Below are 23908 nucleotides of genomic sequence, written 5' to 3'. Positions count from 1 at the left end.
TTAATCTCAGGTAATTTCTAGATAGGTGACAGGTTAATTTAATCAATTAATTTTTTTAGAGATAGAACCTCACCCTGTTGCTCAGGCTGGTGTGCGATGGCACAATCATAGCTCATTGTAGCCTCAAACACATGGACTCAAGCAGTCCTCCCACTATAGCCTCCCAAGTAGCTGGGGCTACAGGTATACATCACTGTATCTGGCTAATTAAAACAAAAAAAATTTTTTTTTCTCAGATGCAGAGTCGCTATGATGCCAAGACTAATCTCAAACCCCTGGCCTCAAGCAATCCTCCTATCTCAGGCTCCCAAGTAGCTGGTATTATAGGCATATACCATTGTGCCAGGCTAGGGTTAGATAATTTAATGGCTCAACAGTGCTATCAAGGAAGAGGGTTTTTTCTCTTCCATTTTCCTCTCTACCATTCACAATATATCCTCTTTGGCCAGCTCCCTTCACAGTTCCTCGATTCCAGGAATCCCACACAGATATGACAATGTCTACGAGCAGATGAAGGAATGTTTTTCTGTAATGTCTTTTTTTAAAAGTGTGATGAAAACCTTTCCCAAAAGCCTCTGAGTAGATTTCTCATTCGTCTCCCTGGCCAGACTTTCATCACGTGTCTATGACTAGACCGCTGACTGGGAATGGAAATCGGCCTACCAAAGTCCAGCCTCAGACCAGTCATGACTACTGGAGCTAGGACTAGGACTAGGGCTGGGTTTGGGGCCTGCCTCCCTTAAGGCAAGTGCATACATGGACAAGATCAGCATCCAGTAGCTGGGATGACAGGGAGGAAAGGCTGTTGAGTAAGTCACTACCTGGGTCTGTCATGTATTGCTATCTTTTACTTAGCTTTTTTTTTTTTTTTTTTTTTTTTTTTACGGAGTTTCCCTATTGTTGCCCTGGCTGGTGTGCAATGGCACAATCTTGGCTCACTGGAACCTCTGCTTCCCCGGTTCAAGTGATTCTCCTGCCTCAGCCTCTGGAGTAGCTGGAATTATAGGCATCTGCCACCACGCCCTGCCAACTTTTTGTATTTTTAGTAGAGATAGGGTTTCACCATGTTGGCCAGGCTGGTCTTGAACACCTGATCTCAAATGATCCACCTGCCTCAGCCTCCCAAAGTGCTGGGATTACAGGCGTGAGCCATCACGCCTGACCTTTAACTTGTACTTTATTTTTCTTGAGACGGAGTCTTGCTCTGTTGCCAGGCTAGAGTGCAATGGCACGATCTTGGCTCACTGAAACCTTTGCCTCCCAGGCTCAAGTGACTCTCCTGCCTCAGCCTCCTGAGTAGTTGGGACTAAAGGCATGCACCAGCATGCCCAGCTAATTTTTGTATTTTTGGTAAAGATGGGGTTTCACCAGGTTGGCCAGGATGGTCTCGATCTCTTTACCTCATGATCTGCCTGCCTTGGCCTCCCAAAGTGGTGGGATTACAGGTGTGAGCCACTGTGCCCCGCTATCTTTTACTTTAATGGTTTCCTGGTACAGTTTCCCAGAAAGAGTATTGTCATACAGTGTGCTCTGCGAATGAGGGTACCCAACATAGTGATTCCCTCAGCTCTAGGTGCAGCCAGGAGGGACCTGGATAGCCAGAGCACCCAGTCTAATTGCTTTTATCCTAGCAGCTGCTTCTATTTACTACAGTGCATTTTAAAACATTCCCCTGTGATTTTTAAGAGGCAGAAAATGTTGGGAGCTCTGGTGTGGTATTCTACAGTAATTTCCCCCATTGAAGTTTCAGTGATTTCCAATTATTTGCTCCCTCCCAATTATCTTTCAAACTGGAATTCACTTTTAAATCTATGCTCTATCTAGCAAATTTGGTGTGTAGAAAGAATTGGTGTAGGTCAAGGGTGGGAGTTACTACTTTAGCTGCGGCACAAAAGGAAAGAGGGTTGTGTGTGTATGAGAGTGTGTGTGTGTGTGTGTGTGTGTGTGTGTGTGTGTGTTCCTATTCCAGATATATGTTGAAGTTATTGCAACAGGATCTGCTGATGGATGTGGGATGAGAGATGAATTAAGGATGATTTCAAGAAGAGAATTTCCCCATTTTGAGTTCAGGAAAAAGGTTTCTGGAAAAATACTGCACATTAGAGTAGCTTATAAGTGGCCCAAGTAGGCAGTTAGATGTATATAGCTGGAATTCAGGGGCAAGCTGGAGACGTGAGTCTGAGAGGCATCTGGGTACAGTTGTTATTCAAAACCATGAGACTGGAAGGGAGAAGGCTGGGACTGAGCCCTGGGACACCACAATGATAAAGGAAGAAGAGGAGGAACCAGCAAAGGAGACTGAAAGGAGGCAGGAAGCAACTCAAGAGTGGTTTCCTGGATACTAAGTTAAGAAAGTGTTTCAGGGGAGGGAGTGATCTGTTGGGTCACATGCTGCAGACAGGCCAAATAAGGGGAGGACCTAGAAGACACCATGGGGTTTAGCAAAGTGGAGGTCACCAATGATGTTGACAAGGGCAGTTTCAGTGGAGAGTGAAAGCTCGATTTAGTGGAGGGCAAAAATTGGGAAACAGTAGGGAAACCTCTCTAGGAGTTTTGCTTTAAAATGAAGCAGAAATGGGAGCTGGCTGGAGGGGAAGTGGTTTGTTTGTTTATTTATTTAGAGACAGGGTCTTGCTCTGTCACCCAGGCTGGAATGCAATGGCTGGATCATGCCTCGCTGCAGCCTCGACCTTCCTGGCTCAAGTGATCTTCCCCTTCTAGCCTCCCAAAGTGCTGCGATTATAGGCATGAGCCTCCGTGCCGGGCTGTGGTCAATCTTTCTAAATAGAAGAAACTTAAACAAATGTTGGTATACGGATGATACAAAGGAGAGGGAAAAGAGGATGACGTAGGAGAAAACGGGGAAAACTGCTCGGCCAATATCTTTGAGAAAATGAGAGCATAGGATTTAGTGCATACATGTAGGAATTGGTCTTAGTAGGCAGTTTACACGTAGGTACAGGAGGGAGGCAAGTAGGCGAGTAAATGGTGCTGTCAACTTGTGGGTTTACTGATTCCCACAATTTTCTTGGTAAAATTGGAAGCAAAGTCGTTAGCCAAGAGTGAGGATGGCGAAGGAAGTGATGAAGGTTTGATGAGAATGGAGAAATATAATATTTTAGGATTATAGGCCGAACAAACTGAAGGGAATTCTATACCAAATTGAAAAGCGGGCCGAGCTAGATTTTGCCTTGAGAGGTTAGTCCCTCTAGGCGCTCGGTAGCTGGCGTCGCGTTTCCTTGGAGACCGAGACACTAGCAAAAGCATCGGGTCTCGGCAAGTTTTAAGTGGCCTGGGTTACCGCGCGATCTACACTGAGACAAGGAAGTTGGAAAAGCCGCGTAGGCGTTCTAGAAGATCAGGGTCTCACAGACTCGCAACTTCTTTTCCATTTTCCCCAATGGCGCATGTCTTACAAAAGTAGGTAAAAAAGAGCATTGGCGGCGGGGCGGAGTGCGCATGCGTATTTCCCACCCCGCCGCTGCCCCGCCCTTGCCTTGAGTTCGACCTGATCCCGCCCTCGCCATGAGGTCTTCTGACCCCCGCCCTCTTCCCGCCCTCATGTCCTTGACCCCGCCCCACTCCCCGGGCGTTACTGTGCTGGGTGAACTATTGTGGAGTTTGGGGTTCGAGACTCCAATCCTGTTTCAAGTTTGCTGCTTGCAGCCCCTTGGACTGGGAATAATGGAAGTTCTTACCCTCCCCAACTCTTTCCAGACCCAAGCACTCTGGGACTTACTCCACAGTCCACGAGTTCCAGGTTAAGGTGAGTCTTGGGGGTCTAGGGCTGGGGTGGGAGGCTCACTGGCCCTGCAGTCCACCTGCCCTCCACTGTGACTGTCGTGACTGCTCCGCGGATATAGGCTGGAGACCTGAATTCCAGTCCCAGCCGGGTGACACTTTGCTGTGGGACCCAGAGCACGCCTCAGAACCTAATTTTTCTCCTCTGACTGTCTTATCACAATGTAAGGGTATATTACATTGTTCTCTTATTTATCTGATTGCTACTCTGGTTTCCTGAGGGTGGATGTTGGGTCTTTTCCATGCCTTCTGTTTCTTACAGTTCTTAGCACCTCACAGCCTGGATGTGCTTAGTAAATTCTGGCTGGCTGATAAAAAAAAAAAAAAAAGTGATAGCTAACATTTATGGAGCACTCACCACATGTTTCATAAATATCATCATCTATCAGAATTCTTGTTCCAGCCCACAGAAGTAGGTTTTATTATTAGATCCACTTTACAGATGAGAAAATTGAGGCCCAGAGAGGTAAAGTCACTTGTTTGAGGTAACAGATACCTGAAAAGGGTATGAGCTGGGATATGAACTCACGGTGCTATGTCACCGATTATATATTTTGTAGGATTATGTACTATGGCAGCAGTCCAAACAGAAAACCAAGCCATCTACTCTGCCTCCGGTCCGACAAGCCAACAGCCTTAAAACAAGCAAAATGAAGACTCTGACTAGGGTCCAACCAGGTGGGCAGAGGCGCTTGGGAGCTGGTGTGGGGCTTGGAGACAGGATAGAGTGGCTGCTCTTGGCTTTTGGGGACACCATCCATATTAGGGTAGGCTAACTGATGTAATAAACAATGCCCAAATTGCAAGTGTTAATACAGAAGTTTATATCTCATTTATGTCACAGTGCATTTGTGGATCTGAGGAAGGTGACATTCTGTTCCATACGGTCATTCAGGGATCCAGGTTCCTTTGACCTTGTGGCTCTGATATTTTGTAAGGTCTTGCTGGATACTTTTGCATCCCGCTGGCAGAGAGGGAAGAGAGATAACAAGAACATGGAAAATTATGTGGGCATTTTTTGGGGAAGGTCCAGATTTGAAGTGGCAAATGTTACTCCTACTCATGTTTCAGGGGCCATAATTTAGCCATACGACCTCTGCTAACCACAAGGGAAGGTGGAAAATGTAGTGCATCTGTGTTTCCAGGAGAAAAAGAAAACAGGGTTTGGTGAACTCATAGAATAATCTCTGCTGCATCATTATCATGCTTTCCAGGGGAGTTCTGAGGCCGTCAGGCTCAGGCAGACATGGGGTCAGATTTTGGCTCTGCCATTTACTCACTTGGAAAAATCATTCATCTCTCTAAGCCTTGGTTTTCTCATTTATGAAATGGGGACACTAATACCGCATAGAATTGTTGTGAGAATTAATAACAAATATTTAATATTTCTTTGGTATCCTGAAATGAACTTCATAGACAATATAGCATACTTATGTATATACCTATGTATAAAATCAATCACATCACCTCATTGCCTCCAAGTCAGTAATGTTAGATCAGCTCCCCTGTGGGCAACACTCACATCCAAAAAGGATATGGGAGAGTAGAAGTGCCAGGTTGCCCTGCATCTCACCACGTTGTTTTACCTCACTGATGCTGGGTGGGGATAGAGGCTCAGGTTCCCACCAGGCTCTACTGACATAGGTAGGCTGGGGGAGGGGAGCAATGAAGCCCAGAGGTGATGAGTCCCACCTCATGATACTTCCTGAAATCTTGTCACTGCTGGACCCTGTTGACACTACCCTAGAGAGACAGTCAGAGCACTGCCTTCTTCTGCCAGGTGGGGAGAAGACGACCTCCCCACTCATCCCTGCCAGCCCTATCCTAATTGGGGAATCAGCATCACAAAGCAGGGAATGAAAGATCAGCTCCCTGCTGGACACTGCCAGCACTTCCCAGTGACAGAAAGGGAATAAATCCATACAAATATTCTCAATGGGTTTTTCAGAAAGGGGAAAAAAATTTCGGTGGAGAAAGAAAGCCTTTTCCACGGGTGGCGCTGCAGCAATTGGACATCTATAGGCAAAAAATAAAAATGAAACTTGATTCAAGTTTAACAGCAAATATAAAAATTATCTCAAAGATAAAATAGAAATTAAATGTAAAATGTGAAAAACTTTTAGAAGAAAACAGGAGAGAAAAGTCTTTGGGGCATAGGGCCAAGTGAAGAGTTCTTAGGTATCACACCAAAAGCTTGACCCATAAAAGAAAAATGGATGAACTGGACTGCATCAAAATTAAAACTTTTGTTCTGTGAAAGACTTTTCTCTTTTCTTTTTCTTTTTCTTTTCTTTTCTTTTTTTTTTTTTTTTTTTTTTGAGACAGAGTCTCGCTCTGTTGCCCAGGCTGGAGTGCAGTGGCGTGATCTCGGTTTTCTGCAGACTCTTCCTCCTGGGTTTAAGTGATTCTCCTGCCTCAGCCTCCTGAGTAGCTGAGACAACAGGTGTGTGCCACCACACCTGGCTAATTTTTGTATTTTTAACAGAGACAGGGTTTCACTATGTTGGCCAGGCTGGTCTCAAACTTATGACCTGAAATAATCCGCCTGCCTCAGCTTCCCAAAGTGCTGGGTCTATAGGTGTAAGCCACTGCACCCAGCCTTGTAAAAGGCCTTTTTAAGAGGATGAAAAGACAAGCTATAGACTTGGAGAAATCAGATTGTGCACAATTGCTTGTGCGAAGGTGAAACGATACAGCCACTCTGGAAACCAGTATGGCAGTTTCTAAAGACATTAAACATGCACCGCCTAGCAATCTGAGCCAGCAGTTTTACTCTTAGGTGTTTATTCCAGAGAAATGAAAACTTGTATTTACACAAAAGCTAGTGTGCGAATGTTCACAGCAACCTCGTTCATAATACCTCAAAACTTGAAACAACCTGAAGTCCCTCATGGGTGAGTGTTTAAACAAGCTAGGTTGCATCCATACCATGGAAAACTATTCAGCAATAAACCGGAAAGAACTATTGATATATTCAACAATTTGGATGAATCTCCAGAGAATTATGCCAAGTAAAAAAAAAAAAAGCCAATCTCAACAGTTACATACTGCATGATTCCATGTATATAACATTGTGGGAATCACAAAAATTACAGAAATGCTGAACAGATTAGTGATTGCAGGGGTTAGGGACAGTTGTGAGGAGGGTGGTAAGGGGAAGGAAGTGGGTGTGGTTGTAAAAGGCAACAGGCAGGATCCTTGTGGTTATGGAAAAGTCCTGTATCTTGCCTATCTTAATGTCAATATCCTTGTTGTGATATTGTTCTGTACTTTTGCAGGATGTTGCCATTGGGAGAAACTGGGTAAAGGGCACATAGACTCCCTTTGTTTTGTTTTCTTTCTTTCTTTTTCTTTCTTTCCTCCCTGCCTCCCTCCCTCCCTCTCTCCCTTCCTTCCTTTCTTTTCTTTCTTTTTCTTTCTTTTTTTTTGAGACTCTGTCACCCAGGCTGGAGTGCAGTGGTGTGATCTCAGCTCATTGCAACCTCCGCCTCCTGGGTTCAAGCAATTCTTCTGCCTCAGCCTCCCAAGTAGCTGGGATTACAGGCACCCACCACCACGCCTGGCTAATTTTTGTGTTTTTAGTAGAGTTGGTGTTTCATCATGTTGGCCAGGCTGGTCTCGATCTCCTGACCTTGTGATCCATCTGCCTCGGCCTCCCAAAGTGCTGGGATTACAGGCGTGAGCTACCATGCCCGGCCCTTCTTTTCCTTCCTTCCTTCCTTCCTTCCTTCCTTCCTTCCTTCCTTCCTTCCTTTTTTCTTTTTCTTTTTCTTTTCTTTCCTTTCTTTTTCTTTCTCTCTCTCCTTCCTTCCTCCCTTCCTCCCTCCCTCCCTCCCTTCCTTTCTTCCTTTCTTTTCTTTTTCTTTCTCTTTCTCTCTCTCTCTCCTCCCTTTCTCCCTCCCTTCTTTCTTTCCCTCCTTCCTTCCTTCCTTTCTTTCTCTTTTCTTTTCTTTTTTTCCCCTTCCTTCCTCCTTTCCTTTCCTTTCTTTGTTGTTTTTTTGAGGCAGAGTCTTTCTCTGTCACCCAGGCTGGAGTGCAGTGGTGTGATCTTGGCTCACTGCAACCTCCAACTCCTGGGTTCCTGCCTCAGCCTCACAAGTAACTGGGATTACAGACCTGTGCCACCATGCCTAGCTAATTTTTGTATTTTTAGTAGAGACAGGGTTTCACCATGTTGACCAGGCTGGTCTTGAACTCCTAACCTCAGATGATTCACCTGCCTTGGCCTCCCAAAGTTCTGGGGTTACAGGCATGAGCCACCGCAGCCAGCTTCTCTGTATCACTTCTTAAAACTGCTTGTGAATCTGAGCTATTTTGAAATAAAAAGTTTAATTATTAAAACTACAAATCTTCCTTAAGCATTTAAGTTCAAGTCAAGAATCTTTCAGTTTTTATAAACATTTATAAGGGAGTTTTGGAACCTGGTTAATTAAATTCTCTTAAACCTTTTAAGCCACATCTTGAAATTTAACCTATCCATTTTCATTTTCAAATAGTTCACTTGTCTGATTAACAAAACCATTGGCTATATACATAATTCTTATATATCTAATACATAAAATTCTAAATATGGGTAATCTTGTTGGGCGTGGTGGCTCACACCTGTAATCCCAGCACTTTGGGAGGCTGAGATGGATGGGATCACCTGAGGTCGGGAGACCAGCCTGGCCAGCATGGTAAAACCCTGTCTCTATTAAAAAGAGTAATAATAAAAAAATAGCTGGGTGTGGTGGCAGGCACCTGTTATCTCAGCTATTTGGGAGTCTGAGGCAGTAGTATCGCTTTAAGCTGGGAGGTAGAGGTTGCAGTGAGCCGAGATCTCACCATTATTGAACTTCTGCCTGGGCGACAGAGCCAGACTCTGTCTCAAAAAAGAAAAAAATTGGTGAGAGCAGTGGCTCATGCCTGTAATCCAGCACTTTGGGAGGCTGAGGTGGATGGATCACGAGGTAACGAGTTTGAGACCAGCCTGGTCAACATGGTGAAGCCCTGTCTCTACTAAGAATACAAAAATTAGCCAGGTGTGGTGGTGCATGCCTGTAATCCCAGCTACTGGGGAGGCTGAGGCAGGAGAATCGCTTGAACCCGGGAGACGTAGGTTGCAGTGAGTCAAGATCATGGCACTGCACTCCAGCCTGGTAACAGAGCAAGACTCTGTCTCGAAAAATAAAAATTAATATAGGTAATCTTATGTTCTCTTAAGTAATAAAATTAATTTATACTTATTTAATAGGAGTGTCTTAAACCTTTCAACTTAAATCTAAATCAAAATCCCACTTACACTTTAAAATTAGAATCACAAGATTAATCTATTAATCATTCTATCTCTTACACAATATAATTAAAAACTGGATATATACAGGTAATTTATAAATTAAACACAAAATTAATTGGCTTCATCATCTCCGTAGTTAATGCCAGCATTTCTCAGGATGAAGGACATTGATCTATTAAGGAGATTAATATATTTCTGAGATAAACTGGGTTGTACCTGAAGCAGGGATTTTGGTGGGGACTGAATAGAGCTGGACCCACCAGGGTGGTTAGTCTCATGTCATTGCCAGACAGGCTGAGAGGGAACAGGGATTCTAAGAATATGTCCCCCAGATGCCTATACGTCCTGTCTGGCAGAACCGCAGCTCTAAGAGTGTTTCAGAGACAGCCAGTTGGAGTGTTGCCTAGTTGCTGTGCCTTCGTCTGGTATTGTGGTCCCAGTTCTCAGGTCACTAGAAGGAAGAGTAACAGCTGGTAATGTGTATTCAGCACTGAATATGCCTCAGGCACTATCCCAAACACCTTTAAGGTATAGTAACTTCTTACTTCATCTTCACGAAAACCCTATGAGGTAGGCATGATGATTATTCCTATTTTATAGGTGGACAAATGGAGGGACACAGAGGTCATTTGACCTGCTTGAGGTCACACAGCTAACAGAAGGCAGAGCCTGGATTTACTTTTTCAATTTTTAAATTCATTATATGTGTATATATACATATAAATTTTTTGTCTTGCTCTGTTGCCGAGGTTGGAGTGCAGTGGTGTGATCTCAGCTCACTGCAACCTCTGCCTCCTGGGTTCAAGTGATTCTCCCTGCCTCAGCCTCCCAAGTAGCTGGGATTACAGGCACCCACCACCATGCCCGGCTAATTTTTGTATTTTTAGTAGAGACGGGGTTTCACCATGTTGGCCAGGCTGGTCTTGAACTCCTGACTGCAGGTGATCCGCCCTTCTCCACCTTCCAAAGTGCTGGGATTACAGGTGTCAGCCACTGCGCCTGGCCAAGAGCCTGGATTTAAACCTGGATGGTCTGGGTTATTACTTCTTGTTCCTAACCCCTACCCATCTGGCCTTCTGTCAACCAGGTTGGTGGCAGAGCAGGGGTTTGGACTCAGGCCTGCCAGACTCTGGTCTTCTTGCTGTCCTGTGCTGCAGCAGCTACTGAAAAGACACACGGAATGGGAGCTCCTGCCTCTCATTCTGGCTGGACAGTTGAGAGCGGGGTTCCTGGCTGCCCCACCTCCCCTCTGTCCATGCCTATAGTCACTGCTTTCACCTGGGCTTGTCCCTCCCTTATATCGAGGCCCAGAATGGGTCCTGGGAGCTTAGTGAAGGCTGTGAGTTTCACCTTCAGTCTAGTGTCACATTATAAGGCAGCCAGAGGTGGGACCGGGGCCTGGGCCTCCTCTCATTACTGGTGCGCTCCAGGAACCTGGCCTCAGGCCTGCCAGGACCCTCACTCTCTCCCTGTCCTTTTCTGTCTACCCCTAGTGTTGCAATCCATGCCCACTATGGTGGTGACAAGCCACCAGCCAAAGAATCCACGAGAACTGCATAGAAGGCAGAAGTTGGACCCTGGGAAGATGCAGGTCAAAATCCGGTTAATGAAGGTATGAGATGCATCTTCCCTGGACACCGGGCCCAGGGTAGGGGGATGGGGATGATGGTTCTAGCAAACATCTCCTGAGCACTTCCTGGGTGCCAGACTTGATTCATTCCTTCCTCCCAGGAACGCTGTGAGCATGCTTATCCTCTTTACTATTTTAGAAACCAGGAAACTGAGGTGCAGGGAGATAAATGACATGCACCAGGTCACACAGCCAGGAAATGGCAGGATCAAGGGTCAAAGCCAGTTAAACAAAGCATTTGCTGTTCTGTTTAAGACTCAAGAAATAATCAGAATTGCTTATTTCATTGCATTAGGAACACAATGTTATTTATCTTAAAATTTCCAATAACTTGGCCGGTTGTGGTGGCTGACACCTCTAATCCCAGCACTTTGGGTAGCTGAGGTGGGTGGATCACTTTAGGTCAGGAGTTCAAGACCAGCCTGGCCAACATGGTGAAACCTCGTTTCTACTCAAAATACAAAAATCAGCTGGGTGTGGTGGCACACACCTGTAGTCCCAGCTACTGGGGAGGGTGAGGCAGGAGACTCGCTTGAACCTGGGAGGCAGAGGTTACAGTGAGCTGAGATGGTGCCACTGCACTCCAGCCTGGGGGACAGTGAGATTCCATCTAAAAAAAAATTTTTTTTTCCAGTAAATTAAACTTTCATACAGTGTGCTTTGAAGCAAGGCTTAGAAACTGACAATTAAAATTTTCACATCAATTGGTAACAATTATAGGTAATTAATTTCCTCACCATACATTGTTTTGTGGCTTCTGTAATTATCTGAACAATGTTTCAAAGTATTTGAAATACCTAAAGGAAGACGAGTCTTTAGCATACATAGCAGAAAGTAAAATACTAAGTATTATAAAGACTACAAAATACTATCGAATAATTCTTCAACAAAGTTTTTAATAGCTCAATGAACAATGACTACTATATAAAGAACAAGTGAAAATAGAATTTGCTTTGAAACCTTTTTTCCCGCTTTAACCTTTTCTCTTGCAAAATGGTTTAGAGGTGGCCCAGTATTCTTAAAGGAGGAACTCGTATTTCTGTTATTTTTACCCTAACTTTAGAGGGGTTTGTGTGTTTTTGATTGATGTAGAAGCTGAACCTGAACAATGTGGCTTTAAAACGTGTGCTCCTAACCAGTCCAGTTCTTAATACTGTCTCTTATAATCTTCATTCAGTGAGTCAACAGATATTGATGGAGCACCTATCATGTGCCAGGTTCTGTTCCGAGTGTGAGGCTTCACCAGTGATGTGGCCTCTGACCTTAAGGAACTCGAATTCTATTGGATGGGGGAGACTGACAATTCATAAAAGAAAGAGTTTTAAAGTGATGGGCTGGGCGCAGTGGCTCACGCCTGTAATCCCAGCACTTTGGGAGGCCGAGGTGTGCAGATCACCTGAGGTCAGGAGTTTGAGACCAGCCTGACCAACATGGAGAAACCCCATCTCTACTAAAAGTACAAAATTAGGCAGACGTGGCGGCACGAACCTGTAATCCCAGCTACTCGGGAGGCTGAGACAGGAGAATTGCTTGAACCCAGGAGGTAGAGGTTGCAGTGAGCCGAGATTGCGCCATTGTACTCCAGCCTAGACAACAAGATCAAAACTCTTTTTTTAAAAAAAGCCTAAGAATAAGGTTAGGGAGCTAGAGGCATGGAGGAGGGAGTGTGGCAGTAATTGTTTTAGTTAGGGTGCTAAGGAAAGGCTACTAAAGTGGGTGACATTTGAGCTGAAACCCAGGTGGTGCTGGTTGAGTGGTCCCATGACTTGGAGAATAGCATATTTCACAAGATACTTCTGGGTATCTCTTCTGGAGATATGGAGACAAGATAGTGGAGTGGCTTGGAGCCCCGACTTTAAGGATGACAGCTCTGCTATGTGTGACCTTGGAAAAGCTACTGAATTTAATCCTTGGTGTACGCATTGATTGACTGAGATAGGATCTGGCTGGTTCATCCAGGCTGGAGGGCAGTGGCATGATCATGGCTCACTGGAGCCTGGACCTCCCGAGCCCAAGTGATCCTTCCACCTCAGCCTCTCTGAGTAGCTGGGACTATGGGCATGCACTACCATGCCCAGATAATTTTTGTAGAGATGGGATCTCCTTATGTTGCACAGGCTGGTCTCAAACTCCTGGGCTCAAGCAGTCCTTCCTCCTTGCCCTTCTAAAGTGCTGGGATTACAGGTGAGAACCACCATGGCTGACTGGTGTCCACTTTTATAAAGTTGGCCTAATAATAGTGCCTGTCTCTTGGGGTTGCTGTGAGGGTGATGTGCTGATGTGCTGCAGTGTGTGTGAAGGGCTTAGCACGGTATCAGCCACATAGGAAGCACTCAATATATCAACGTGATTACTGTTATATGAGAAATCAAGGACCTGAGGGCTAGGAAGGGGTAGTTTTAGGAAAGGACGGAGAAATGAGGAAGAACAGGAACAAATGAAAGAGCAAATATTTATGGCAGGGTTAGAGGGTTAGAGCCAGAAACAATAGTATCAGCTATTGTTCACCAAGTACACATGAGTGCACTCTCACTAAGAGGCTTGATTGTGAATTTTATCTCATTTATTTATTTATTTAGTCTTTGTTTTTTAGAGACAGGGTCTTGCTATGTCACCCAGGCTGAAGTGTAATGGCACAATCATAGCTCACTGCAGCCGTAAACTCCTGGGCTCAAGAGATCCTCCTGCCTCAGCCTCCCAAGTAGCTGGGACTGTAGGTGCACATCCCCATGCCCAGATAACCTGTTAATTTTTTAAAATTTTATTTATTTACTTACTTACTTTTTGAGGCAAGGTCTTGCTCAAAGACCCAGGCTGGAGTGTGGTGGCACAATCTCAACTCACTGCAGCTTCCCTCTTCTGGGCTCAAGCAATCCTCCCACCTCAGCCTCCTGAGTAGCTAGAACTGTAGGCATACACCACCATGCCCAGCTAATTTTGTCCACTTTTTGCAGAGATGAGGTGTCACTATGTTGCCCAGGCTTGTCTTCAACTCCTGACCTTGAGTGATCCTTCCACCTGGGCCTCCTAAAGCATTGGGATCATGGGCATGAGCCACTGCACCTGTCCAATCTCATTTATATTTCACGGCAGCTCTGTAAAACAGGTATTAGTTCCCTTTAGAATGAGTACAAGGAGGCTCTGAGACGTTAACTTGCCTCGGTTCTCTTAGACTCTCTTAGATGGTAAGTGGCTGAGCTGGGATTTGAACCAAGGTGCGTCTAGGCTTAACATCCAACTCTTAGTCACTACGTGGTTCAGCCATGCCTTGCAGTTTTAAGCCTACTCAGTTCTTGTTTTAGTATAGTGGAAAGGCATTGGGGCTCAGAAGTCTGGCTTTCCAGTTCCAGCCCTGCCACTTCTTGACTGTGTGACACTGGGCAAGTCATTAAACACTCTGAGCCTCCACTTATCAGCAAAATAAAGTTAGTAAACATAGGGCTGCTGGAGGGTGAACCGATACCATGTGCCACCTGCGGAGCAAGGCACGGCACCTGGCCTGTCATGTAGAGGGCCCTCAACAATTGCTATTGTTATTATTACTGTAGGTTTTATGCATCTGCTGGGTGTAACGTTAGGGGAGTCACTTAACCCTTATACCCTCCTTGTTCCACTGGGGCTGTTGTATGAAATGAGAGTACTCATTAGCCCCACGGCCTGCCAGGAAATGCTGACGTTTACCATCATCCACTTTGCCTCCCTGCTTCTCTTCCAGACATGGTGGTAGCTCTGACACCTTCTTACCTTCCTGGGGCATTTATTATTATTATTATTAATTATTATTATTGGGACAGAATCTTGCTCTATCACCTAGGCTGGAGTGTAGCGGTGCGATTTCAGATCACTGCAACCTCCACCTCCCGGGTTCAGGTGATTCTCCTGCCTCAGCCTCCCCAGTAGCTGGGATTACAAGGATGCGCCACCATGTCCGGCTATTTTTTGTATTTTTAGTAGAGGCGGGCTTTTGCCATGTTGGCCAGGCTGGTCTCGAACTCCTGACCTCGTGATCCACCCACCTAGGCCTCTCAAAGTGGTGGGATTACATGCTTGAGCCACCGCGCCCGGCCCTTATTATTATTTCTGTATTTCATTGATTATGAGAAGCCATTGATATTAAGACACATCTTTACCCACTAATAATACATTTGTTGATTAGATGATTACACGCCACGAATTAGAAGATGCACCTGCATCTCAGGGATGTGAAATGATGGGTACACGTGCGTTTCCGAACGGACCAGCGTCTCCGAGCTCCCCGGCAGCGCAGACAATGGGGAACCGCCGCCCAGCTCGGGCCGCATTTACCAGCGGAGGCCGCAAGGGGGCGGGAGTGGCAGGGTTGGGGCGGGGGGTCCACGGGCTCTCGCGGGCTCCGGCCTAGCCCGGCGCAGCGCCGCCTCTCTCTTCTTCCCTCCGCCCGCAGACGATGCTCAGGAACCGTCAGACCTCTCTGCGAGAGCTCCAAAGCCATGAGAACTTCCTCGCCAAGTTCAACGAGGAGCTGATCGAGAGCATCCAGGACATGGAGAACCGCACGGCCCTGAATGTGCGGGCCATGCTGCAACAGCAGGACATCCTGACGGTGAGACCCGCGTCTGCCCTCTGCGCCGGCAGTGCCCGCCCGCCTTCCCTCCCTCCGCTCACTCGGGCGCCCTCTCCTGCCTTTCCCCGCCAATTGCACATGCTGCTTCCAGCAACTGGAAGACGCATCTCTTCACCCTTCACTCCCCTCGCCTGGGCTTTGCAAGCAGACAGTGGTGGGAGTTTTGTCCCAACGCGCCAGCACTCACGGGCCAAGAGGCTCTGAGTTAACTTTGCCTCCCTGAGCTCTGTGAAATGTAGCACCCGTCCCAGAGGGGGTTTACCTGGCACATATTGTACCCGTGCACCAGAGGTAGCTGCCACCACCACCAGCGTTTGCAAACACCTGTACGTGTAATAGCAGGTGATCTGTATGTATTTATGTAGTCCTTACAACAACCCTATGGGTGGACACTGTTATTATCCCCAGTGGCCTCTGGTCAGGATTCTGGGAGTGGGGTTGGGATTGGGGACTCCTCTGAGCCAGCAGAGCCTGTGGGTGAGTGGACCCCACTCCTCCCACAGACCGTCATCGACATCTTGGAGTACTTAAACAAGAAGAGGCTGCAGCAATTGAAGTCTGAGCTCCAGGAGTGGGAGGAAAAGAAGAAATGGAAGACGAGCTGTAAGAATCCCTGGTCTGTGGGGTGTGGTCGCTCATGCCTGTAATCCCAGCATTCTGGGAGGCTGAGGCGGGTGGATTACCTGAGGTCAGGAGTTTGAGACTAGCCTGACCAACAGGGATAAACCTCATCTCTACTAAAAATACAAAATTAGCCAGGCATGGTGGTGCACACCTGTAATTCCAGCTACTCAGGAGACTGAGCCAGGAGAATTGCTTGAACCCTTGAGGGGGAGGTTGCGGTAAGCCAAGATCTCGCCGTTGCACTCCAGTCTGGGCAACAAGAGCAAAACTCCGTCTCAAAAAGAAAGAGAGAGAGAGAGAGAGAAGAGGAGAGAGAGGAGAGAGAGAGGAGGGAGAGGAGAGAGAGAGAAAGAGAGAGAAAGAAAGAGAAAAAGAAAGAGAAAGAATCCCTGGGTGAACCCCTTGACTCTCCCCCGGCCCCTTGGGGAGGTCAGCAGCAGGGCATTCACCTTGTATGCCATTCAGAAACCCTCAGGCCTGTCGTCTCCCTTCTAGGCAGATGAGAAGGCTAAGATACAGAGCAAATAGCCTACTTACTCAGCACTTAGCTGTTTCCAGGCCCCATGTATCTGCACTGTTACAGGCACACACTCAGTCAGAACTACCTGGAAGCAGGGAACTGTCCTCCCATTTTACAGGTGAGGAAGCCGAGGCTAAGAGAGGTGAAGTGGTTTGTGGAAGGTCATATAGCTAGGAGCCATAATCCAGTCCTAGCCTGGCTCCGTTTCCTGCCAAGGTTCTTCTGGGAGTCAGTGGCTGGGCTAGAATCCAGGACTCTTGGCTTCCATCCTGTCTGGCCTGTGGTTCCTTTTCCCTGAGCAGGCTACACATCTGCTGAGTGGAGGGGCGGTGGATTAGGCAACCCCAGACACTGGGGATCTCTCTCTGGAGGAAGAGAGGATAGACTTTGTCTTAATCCTGCTGTGGGTTGTGTCTTGGGAACCCCTGTCACCCCATCTCCCTGGTCTCACTTCCTTGAGTGTGTCTCTGGGGAGACTGAAGTCCAGAGAGGGACAGTCTTGGTGAGGGCCACACAGCAAGTCAGTAGCAGAGTGGGGACTGGTCTAGAGATCAGTTTCCTTTCTTTTCCCTACCCAGCATTGCCTCTTCTCCTGCAGCGGTGCAAAACGCTCTAGAGCCTTAATTTTTAACCACCTCCCAGCTCTGTGTGAGGTCGCCTTAACCCAGACTCCAATTTATTGGCCAAGGAGACCTTGCCTCCTGGGAAGGGTCCTTGAGGGAAAGTCTTGCCTTCTGTCCCTGCTGACCTCCCTAACCCCTCCCCAGATCTGGAGCAGCAGGTGGAGCAGCTGAATGCCAAGATCGACAAGACCCAGGAGGATGTGAAATTCCTGAGCACTTACATGGACCATGAGTATTCCATCAAGTCTGTCCAGATCGCCACCCTTGAACGCCAGCTGCAGGAGGTTAAGGACAGCCAGCAGGTAGGGGAGCCCCTGCCCCTGCCTCACGGGACCGTGTGGGTGGCAGGGCTGGTGGCCAACACCCTTCTGCTGGCTCCCAGGATGAGCTGGATGACCTCAGTGAGATGCACAGAAAGGTCCTGAAGTCCTTGTCCGACAAGATTCAGAAGGAGGAGAAAAAAGTTCTGAGTTCTCTGGTGGCAGTGAGTAGCCAGTTGCTGTGGGGGATGGGGGATCCAGGTCCCACCCCTGCCCCGCCCCTTCCGCATCCTCTGCCTCCATGCCCACTGGAGCCCCATCAGTCTCTACCATGTTCTGCTGCCCAGGAAGAGGCACCTGGGGGCCAGACCTCTTCTTTCTTCATAGAAAACCCAGCGTCCTCATGAGAAGGCTCTTCTACAGATGGTTTGGGAAAGCCAGGCCTCGCTGAAATGCATTCACAGGTTCAGAAAAGTGCGTGGGCAAGGAAGGTGGTGGTCCCTGCAGGGGAGCAGTGGGTGGGCAGTCCCCACAGCCTGTGGGAGTGAGCCAGGCCTTTCCTGATCTGGTGCTTAGGAGGTCTCTGACACTGGTGTGGGCCTGTCTCCTTGCCAGTGCCATTACTGTCACTTGTCATTCATCTGGGGAGGCGATGGGCACCGACCTCAGCCTTATCTCATTAGCCAGCATCACTGGCATTGATCCGTTTGCACTGTCATCAAGCATCATGCATTCAGTCATTAACCACCATGCATCTTTACCCCTTGATTCTTGTCACTGCCCACCACCCATTACCAGTGTTAATGAACTTCACCATCACTGCCTTCTTGAATTAATTTTCATTATCTTTCCCCTTCCCCAGTTTTTAGTGTGCATGCCCTTCACCATCTCTGCCAGCCCCACTGATTCCCATGATGGAGCGCTCCCCAACCACTTTGTAACCTGTCTCCATTCTCTGTGACCCTTCAACTGTTTCAGCACCGATGAATAGTGTCACTAACTTGGGAGTCAGCCCTACCCTGCATGGGGAGGTCCCCTCTCTGGAGTTCAGCAAGTCCGGCGGCAGAGCCCATACCATTTTCCCAGATAGCTTTGCTCCTTGTTCATTTTGGCCTTTCTCTCTTTGGTTGGGGGCCATTTGCCTTCTCACTTCTGCCCTGCTCTGCCTTTCCTCTCAGTTTATTGGCCAGTTTGAGGAGAATATGCCTGTATTAAGGGCCGAGGTAGAAGAGCTCCAGGCCCAGATCCGGGAACCCCGAGAGGTCATATTTGAGGATGTTCTGCTTCGGAGACCCAAGTATGTGATCGTTTTGCCACTGCCTTGTAGACCAGCCACACTCTGGGCCCACAGAGGCTCTCTGTTCTTGGGGAAGGCAGCCTGGTGTGGATGGCAGAACCCCTGTATGGGGAAGGCATCCTGATATGGATGGCAGAACCCCTGTATGGGAATCCCTGGGTTTCCACCATAGATCTGCCACTGACCAGGGGCAGATGTGACCTTTCCCATCTCTGCAGAGGCCTCTGATTCCCATCTGTACATGGCAGGTTGGGTTATGTAATCCCTGAGGACCCTTCCAGTTCACAGATTCCATGTGTCAGCCAAATGGGTACAGCCTTCCACTTCTGCCTTTTTGAGGAAGGCAGAGTTGAGTGGGGCAGTTGGCTTCAGGGAAGAATAGCCTGGAAGACACCCCACAAGGAGAGAAGGATGTCCTCTACACTTGACAGGTTTCTGGGCCCCAGGGGAAGGATTTCCTCCCCAAACCAATTCTTTGCCTGCCCTCCCTTGGAGCAAGCCCTCTGTGGTTGGGTTGGGGTCACCCAGGCTTGCCTCTCCATGATGACACCACAGGACCGTGCATGGCAGAGCCTAGCATTTGCAAATTTTTTTAATTTTTCGTCTTCATCTCTGTCTGTCTCTCCCTCCTATCCTTTTCCTTCCTTCTCCTCTCCTGTCCTATAGCTGTCTCTTCCTTTTCTTCTGTTTCTAAAAACAACAATAGCTGGGCATGGTGGCTCACACCTGTAATTCCAGCACTTTGGGAGGCCGAGGAGGGCGGGTCATGAGGTCAGGAGATTGAGACCATCCTGGCCAATATGGTGAAACCCCATCTCTACTAAAATACAAAAAATTAGCCGGGTGTGGTGGCACACGCCTGTAGTCCCAGCTACTCGGGAGGCTGAGGCAAGAGAATTGCCTGAACCTGGGAGGCGGAGGTTGCAGTGAGCTGAGATTGCGCCACTGCCCTCCAGCCTGGTGACAGAACAAGACTCTGTCTCAAACAAATACGAAAACAAACAGCAACAACAACAGCAAAATACTATTGGATTTATGAAGTGCCTCTGAATGCCAGGCACCATGTGAATGAAAACAGTCCTTACCCTGCCCTCATGGAACCAAAGAGGGAACTGGACATGAGGTGATAATGAACCACAAATAAATGTGGAGTTGCAATGGAGCCTGGAGCTACTGAGTAGAATGCATGCCACTGTGAACGTGACTCTTAGGACAGCGAGGCTGGGCAGTCAAGGAAGGTTTTCCTGAGGATGTGACATTTGAACTGAGCCCTGAAGGATGCATAGAAATTCACTAGGTGAAGGGGACTATTGGGGGAGCTGAAGGAAGAGCAATTCTAGGGGGTGGTGCGAGGGTCTCTGTGGAATGTACTAATTAGTCACCTGTTGTCTTTACCTGAGCTCTGAACACAGTGAATGAGACTGAAAGGGGTAAGGTGCATGTGGACCGGGTGATCACCTTTATTCTGGTAAAGCTGATCTTACGGCCTGTGGCTTACATTTCTAGGCATGTTGGCCTCTGAATAGTGAACCCAGAATTAGGCAGATTGAGCCGCCCAATTGTGGTGGAACTGGACTCATGTGGAGCCAGGCCTTGGGGCAGAGAAAAGTGGAGTCCTTTCGGGTTGCTCGTTGCTAAGAGAGGAAGGGACTGTGCTCCTTACGTCCCCTTCCGCTCCTCACACTCACATGCCAGTGGTCATACCCCCTTTCCAAGAGCAGAATATAAAGGGGCAGAGAGAGGCCAGAAGCAATACACTCATGGATGCCCTTCCACGTAGAAGGGAACACCAGGAGCAAGGAAGCAGTTTTTCCCTCCTAAAAAGTAGAAATGGCACGCTGTTCAGCAGAGCCCCTCCCACTGGAACATGCCTAGGAAACACAGGGAGATCTCGTTAAAAAGCAGATTCCAAGTCATAGGTCTGAGTGGGGCTCATGATTCTGCATTTTTGTTGTTGTTGTTGAGACAAAGTCTTGCTCTGTCACCCAGGCTGGAGTGCAGTGGCACCATCTCAGCCCACTGCAACCTCTGCCTCCTGGGTTGAAGCGATTCTCCTGTCTCAGCCTCCTGAGTAGCTGGGACTACAGGTGTGTGCCACCATGCCTGGCTAATTTTTATATTTTTAGTAAAGACAGGGTTTTGTCAAGTTGGCTAGGCTGGTCTTGAACTCCTGACCTCAAGTGAGCCATTTGCCTCGGCCTCCCAAAATGCTGGGATTGCAGGTGTGAGCTACCATGCCCAGTGTGGTTTCTTTTTTTGACACGAAGTTGCGCTCTTGTTGCCCAGGCTGGAGTGCAATGGCGCAATCTCAGCTCACCGAAATCTCCACCTCCCAGGTTCAAGTGATTCTCCTGCCTCAGCCTCCTGAGTCATGGGATTACAGGCATGCGCTACCACGCTTGGCTTATACTGTATTTTTAGTAGAGACAAGGTTTCTCCATGTTGATCAGGCTGGTCTTGAACTCCTGACCCCAGATGATTCTCCAACTTCAGCCTCTCAAAGTGCTGGGATAACAGGTGTAGGCCACTGTGCTTGGCCCTGATTCTGCTTTTCTAATTGACGTGGAGCTGAGTGAGGCCAGTGTGGTTGGAATGCAGAGTGACAGGGAGAGTGGCAGGCAGGGAGCAGGGCAAATCGGCTCCTAGGGAACTCCATGCAGTGCCCCATAGGCCAGGATTTTCTGCCTGATCCCAGAAGCAAAGGATCTTAAGCCACATGGTGACATGATCAGATTTGTATTCAAATAAAGCCAGTTTGAAAAGACCATGGTGGGCTGGATGTGGTGGCTCATGCCTGTAATCCCAGCATTTTGGTATCCCAAGGCAGGAGGAATATTTGAGCCCAGGAGTTCGAAACCAGCTTGGGCAACATGGTGAAACGGCATCTCTACAAAAAATACAAAAATTAGCCAGGCATGTTGGTGTGTGCCTGTAGTCCCAGCTACTCGGAAGGCTGAGGCAGGAGGATTGTTTGAGCCCAAGAGGCAGAGGTTGCAGTGAGCCAAGATCGTGCCACTGCACTCCAGCCTACGTGATAGAGCAAGACTCTTTCTAAAAGAAAAGAGCATGGGCATGAGATTGGCAAGGAGTCAGTGGCAGCTGGAAGTCCAGTGGGTGTGAGGGCAGTTGTCCAGGGGAACGTGGGAGTGGCCTGGCCAAGTATGTGGCATAAGAGATGGGAAAAGTAGATGGGTTAGAGAAATATTTAGGAAGATAAGAAGGACTTGTACGACTTTGGAAGTACAGGAAAGGGAGGGGTCAAGAATAACCCCTGGGTTCCTGACTTTTGCAGAGGGGGGGTGGTGGTGCCAAATGCAGAGATTGGGAAGGCGGGGATAGGGTGAAGGATGAGTATGTAGGCATAGTCAAAAGTTCACTTGGAGGCAGGCATGGTGGCTCACACCTGTAATCCTAGTGCTTTAGGAGGCTGAGGAAGAAGGATAGCTTGGGGTTGGGAGTTTGAGACCAGGGAGACAACATAGTGAGACCTCCATCTCTACAAAAAATTAAAAAATTAGCCAGGTGTGGTGGCACGTGACTGTGTCAGGATACTTGCAATTTACGATACTATTTGTCAAAAAAAAAAAAAAATGAACATGAAATCCCAGAAGTCTTGAGCCGTGATCGTATCACTGCATTCCAGCCTGGGCGACAGAGTGAGACCATGTCTCAAAAAAAAAAAAAAAAAAAATACAGTTGATTTGGACAGTAAGTTTGGTTTCTGTGAGGTACTAAGGTGGAGTCATTGGGTGGGCAGTTGACAAGGTGAGTGTGGGCCTCAGAGGACAGATACTGGCTGGAAGAAGAAATTTGGGTGTTGCCAGCATAGAGATGAATTTTTTTCAAAACTATTATTATGAAAAATTTCAAATATAAAGAAAAGTAGAACGGTATAGTGAATAGCTAGTTGCCCATCTATATTTAGAAATTGTTTTTTTTTTCTGTATTGGTTTCATGTTCATTTATTTTTTATTTTTTTGGCCAATAGTATTGTAAATTGCAAGTATCCTGACATTTCATGCCTAAATACTTCATGGGTGTCAGTATATTATTGAAACCACGAGAGAGGATCGTCTCCTTGGAAGAGAGTGAAAAGAGAATATAATCCTTCAGCCTCTTCAATGTTTGTGCTGGGGAATCCATCTCTTTTGCTAGTTTCATGGAAATAATAATGCCTGTCATTTACTGAGCACTTACTACCTGCTAGCATGGTCTCATTGAATCTTCCCGCCAATGACTGAGGTTAGAATGTTAAACCCATTTGACAGATAAAGAAACTGAGGCTTACCTGGGGTCTAGCACTTAATGAGTGGTTTTCACTTAAGTGCCTACTGAAGGAATGAGGCTGGGAGAGTAGAAATAGCTTGTTCAAGGTGACACAGCGTCAAGTTACAAACCAGCCATCCTCACTCCAAAGACAGCGATAGTCTTGAGGGGCCTCAGCATTTCAGAGCTGAGTTCCTGCTCCCTCTTGACCTCAGACTTGTCAGGGGAACATTCATCCTGCCAAACTAGTTTCTTTTCCTTTTTTTTTTTTTTTTTGAGACAGAGTTTCGCTCTTGTTACCCAGGCTGGAGTGCAATGGCGCGATCTCGGCTCACCGCAACCTCCGCCTCCTGGGTTCAGGCAATTCTCCTGCCTCAGCCTCCTGAGTAGCTGGGATTACAGGCACGCGCCACCATGCCCAGCTGATTTTTTGTATTTTTAGTAGAGACGGGGTTTCACCATGTTGACCAGGATGGTCTCGATCTCTTGACCTCGTGATCTACCCGCCTCGGCCTCCCAAAGTGCTGGGATTACAGGCGTGAGCCACCACGCCCGGCCTCTTTTCCATTTTTGATGTGTGTGTGTGCATGCTTGTGTATGCACAGTTGGGCTTTGAGTGGGGCAATCCCAAAATACAGATTGTGTTTTGAGATTGCCCCCAACCCAACTAAGTAGCAGAGTTCTAAAGAGCAAGACTTCCCTGAGCGGGTGCTTCCACACCCCCAGCTCTGACACCCCTGGTAGCCTCTCACTCCCCTCTGTGCTGCCTCCCATCAGGTGCACCCCAGACATGGACGTCATCCTCAACATTCCTGCGGAAGAGCCATTACCCTTCTAGATGGCAGTGCCATGGGCCTCCCCTCCCCTCCCCTGCCCTCCTGCTCTCTTTCCAGCACCTGGTGCCTTGGATCATTTACTGACAGAACCAGGTCTCCATCCAGACCCTGATCTACAGTCCCTCCCTCCCTCCATCCCTCCTTCCCTCCCTCCTTCCCTCCTTCCTTTCCTT

At 47.7% G+C, this 23908-nt stretch overlaps 1 protein-coding gene across 4 annotated transcripts; it reads left to right on the top strand.

Annotated features, from left to right (window-relative positions):
• Positions 1–638: 638 nt before the first annotated feature.
• CUNH20orf96 (chromosome unknown C20orf96 homolog) lies at positions 639–23908 on the top strand. 4 transcript variants are annotated; one of them, XM_032295339.1, is made up of 11 exons: positions 2774–3420; positions 3718–3766; positions 4362–4479; positions 10570–10688; positions 15130–15288; positions 15813–15912; positions 17221–17378; positions 17459–17560; positions 17724–17810; positions 18515–18633; positions 23677–23798. In XM_032295339.1, exons 1-11 carry the CDS (start codon positions 3401–3403, stop codon positions 23735–23737), a joined length of 1092 nt encoding a protein of 363 aa, XP_032151230.1. In that variant the 5' UTR covers positions 2774–3400; the 3' UTR covers positions 23738–23798. The 4 variants fall into 4 exon arrangements, with proteins under 4 accessions (XP_032151232.1, XP_032151231.1, XP_032151230.1 ...); XM_032295340.1 differs by lacking the exons at positions 2774–3420; positions 3718–3766 and adding an exon at positions 790–809 and having other exon boundaries at positions 23677–23908; XM_032295341.1 differs by lacking the exons at positions 2774–3420; positions 3718–3766; positions 4362–4479 and adding an exon at positions 639–809 and having other exon boundaries at positions 23677–23908.

The sequence above is a fragment of the Sapajus apella genome, unplaced genomic scaffold, assembly GCF_009761245.1.
Source record: "Sapajus apella isolate SASKATOON/1434 unplaced genomic scaffold, GSC_monkey_1.0 scaffold33, whole genome shotgun sequence".
Taxonomy (NCBI): domain Eukaryota; kingdom Metazoa; phylum Chordata; class Mammalia; order Primates; family Cebidae; genus Sapajus; species Sapajus apella.
Note: the sequence above shows the minus strand (reverse complement) of the source record. Positions and strands in the feature narration are given on the sequence as shown.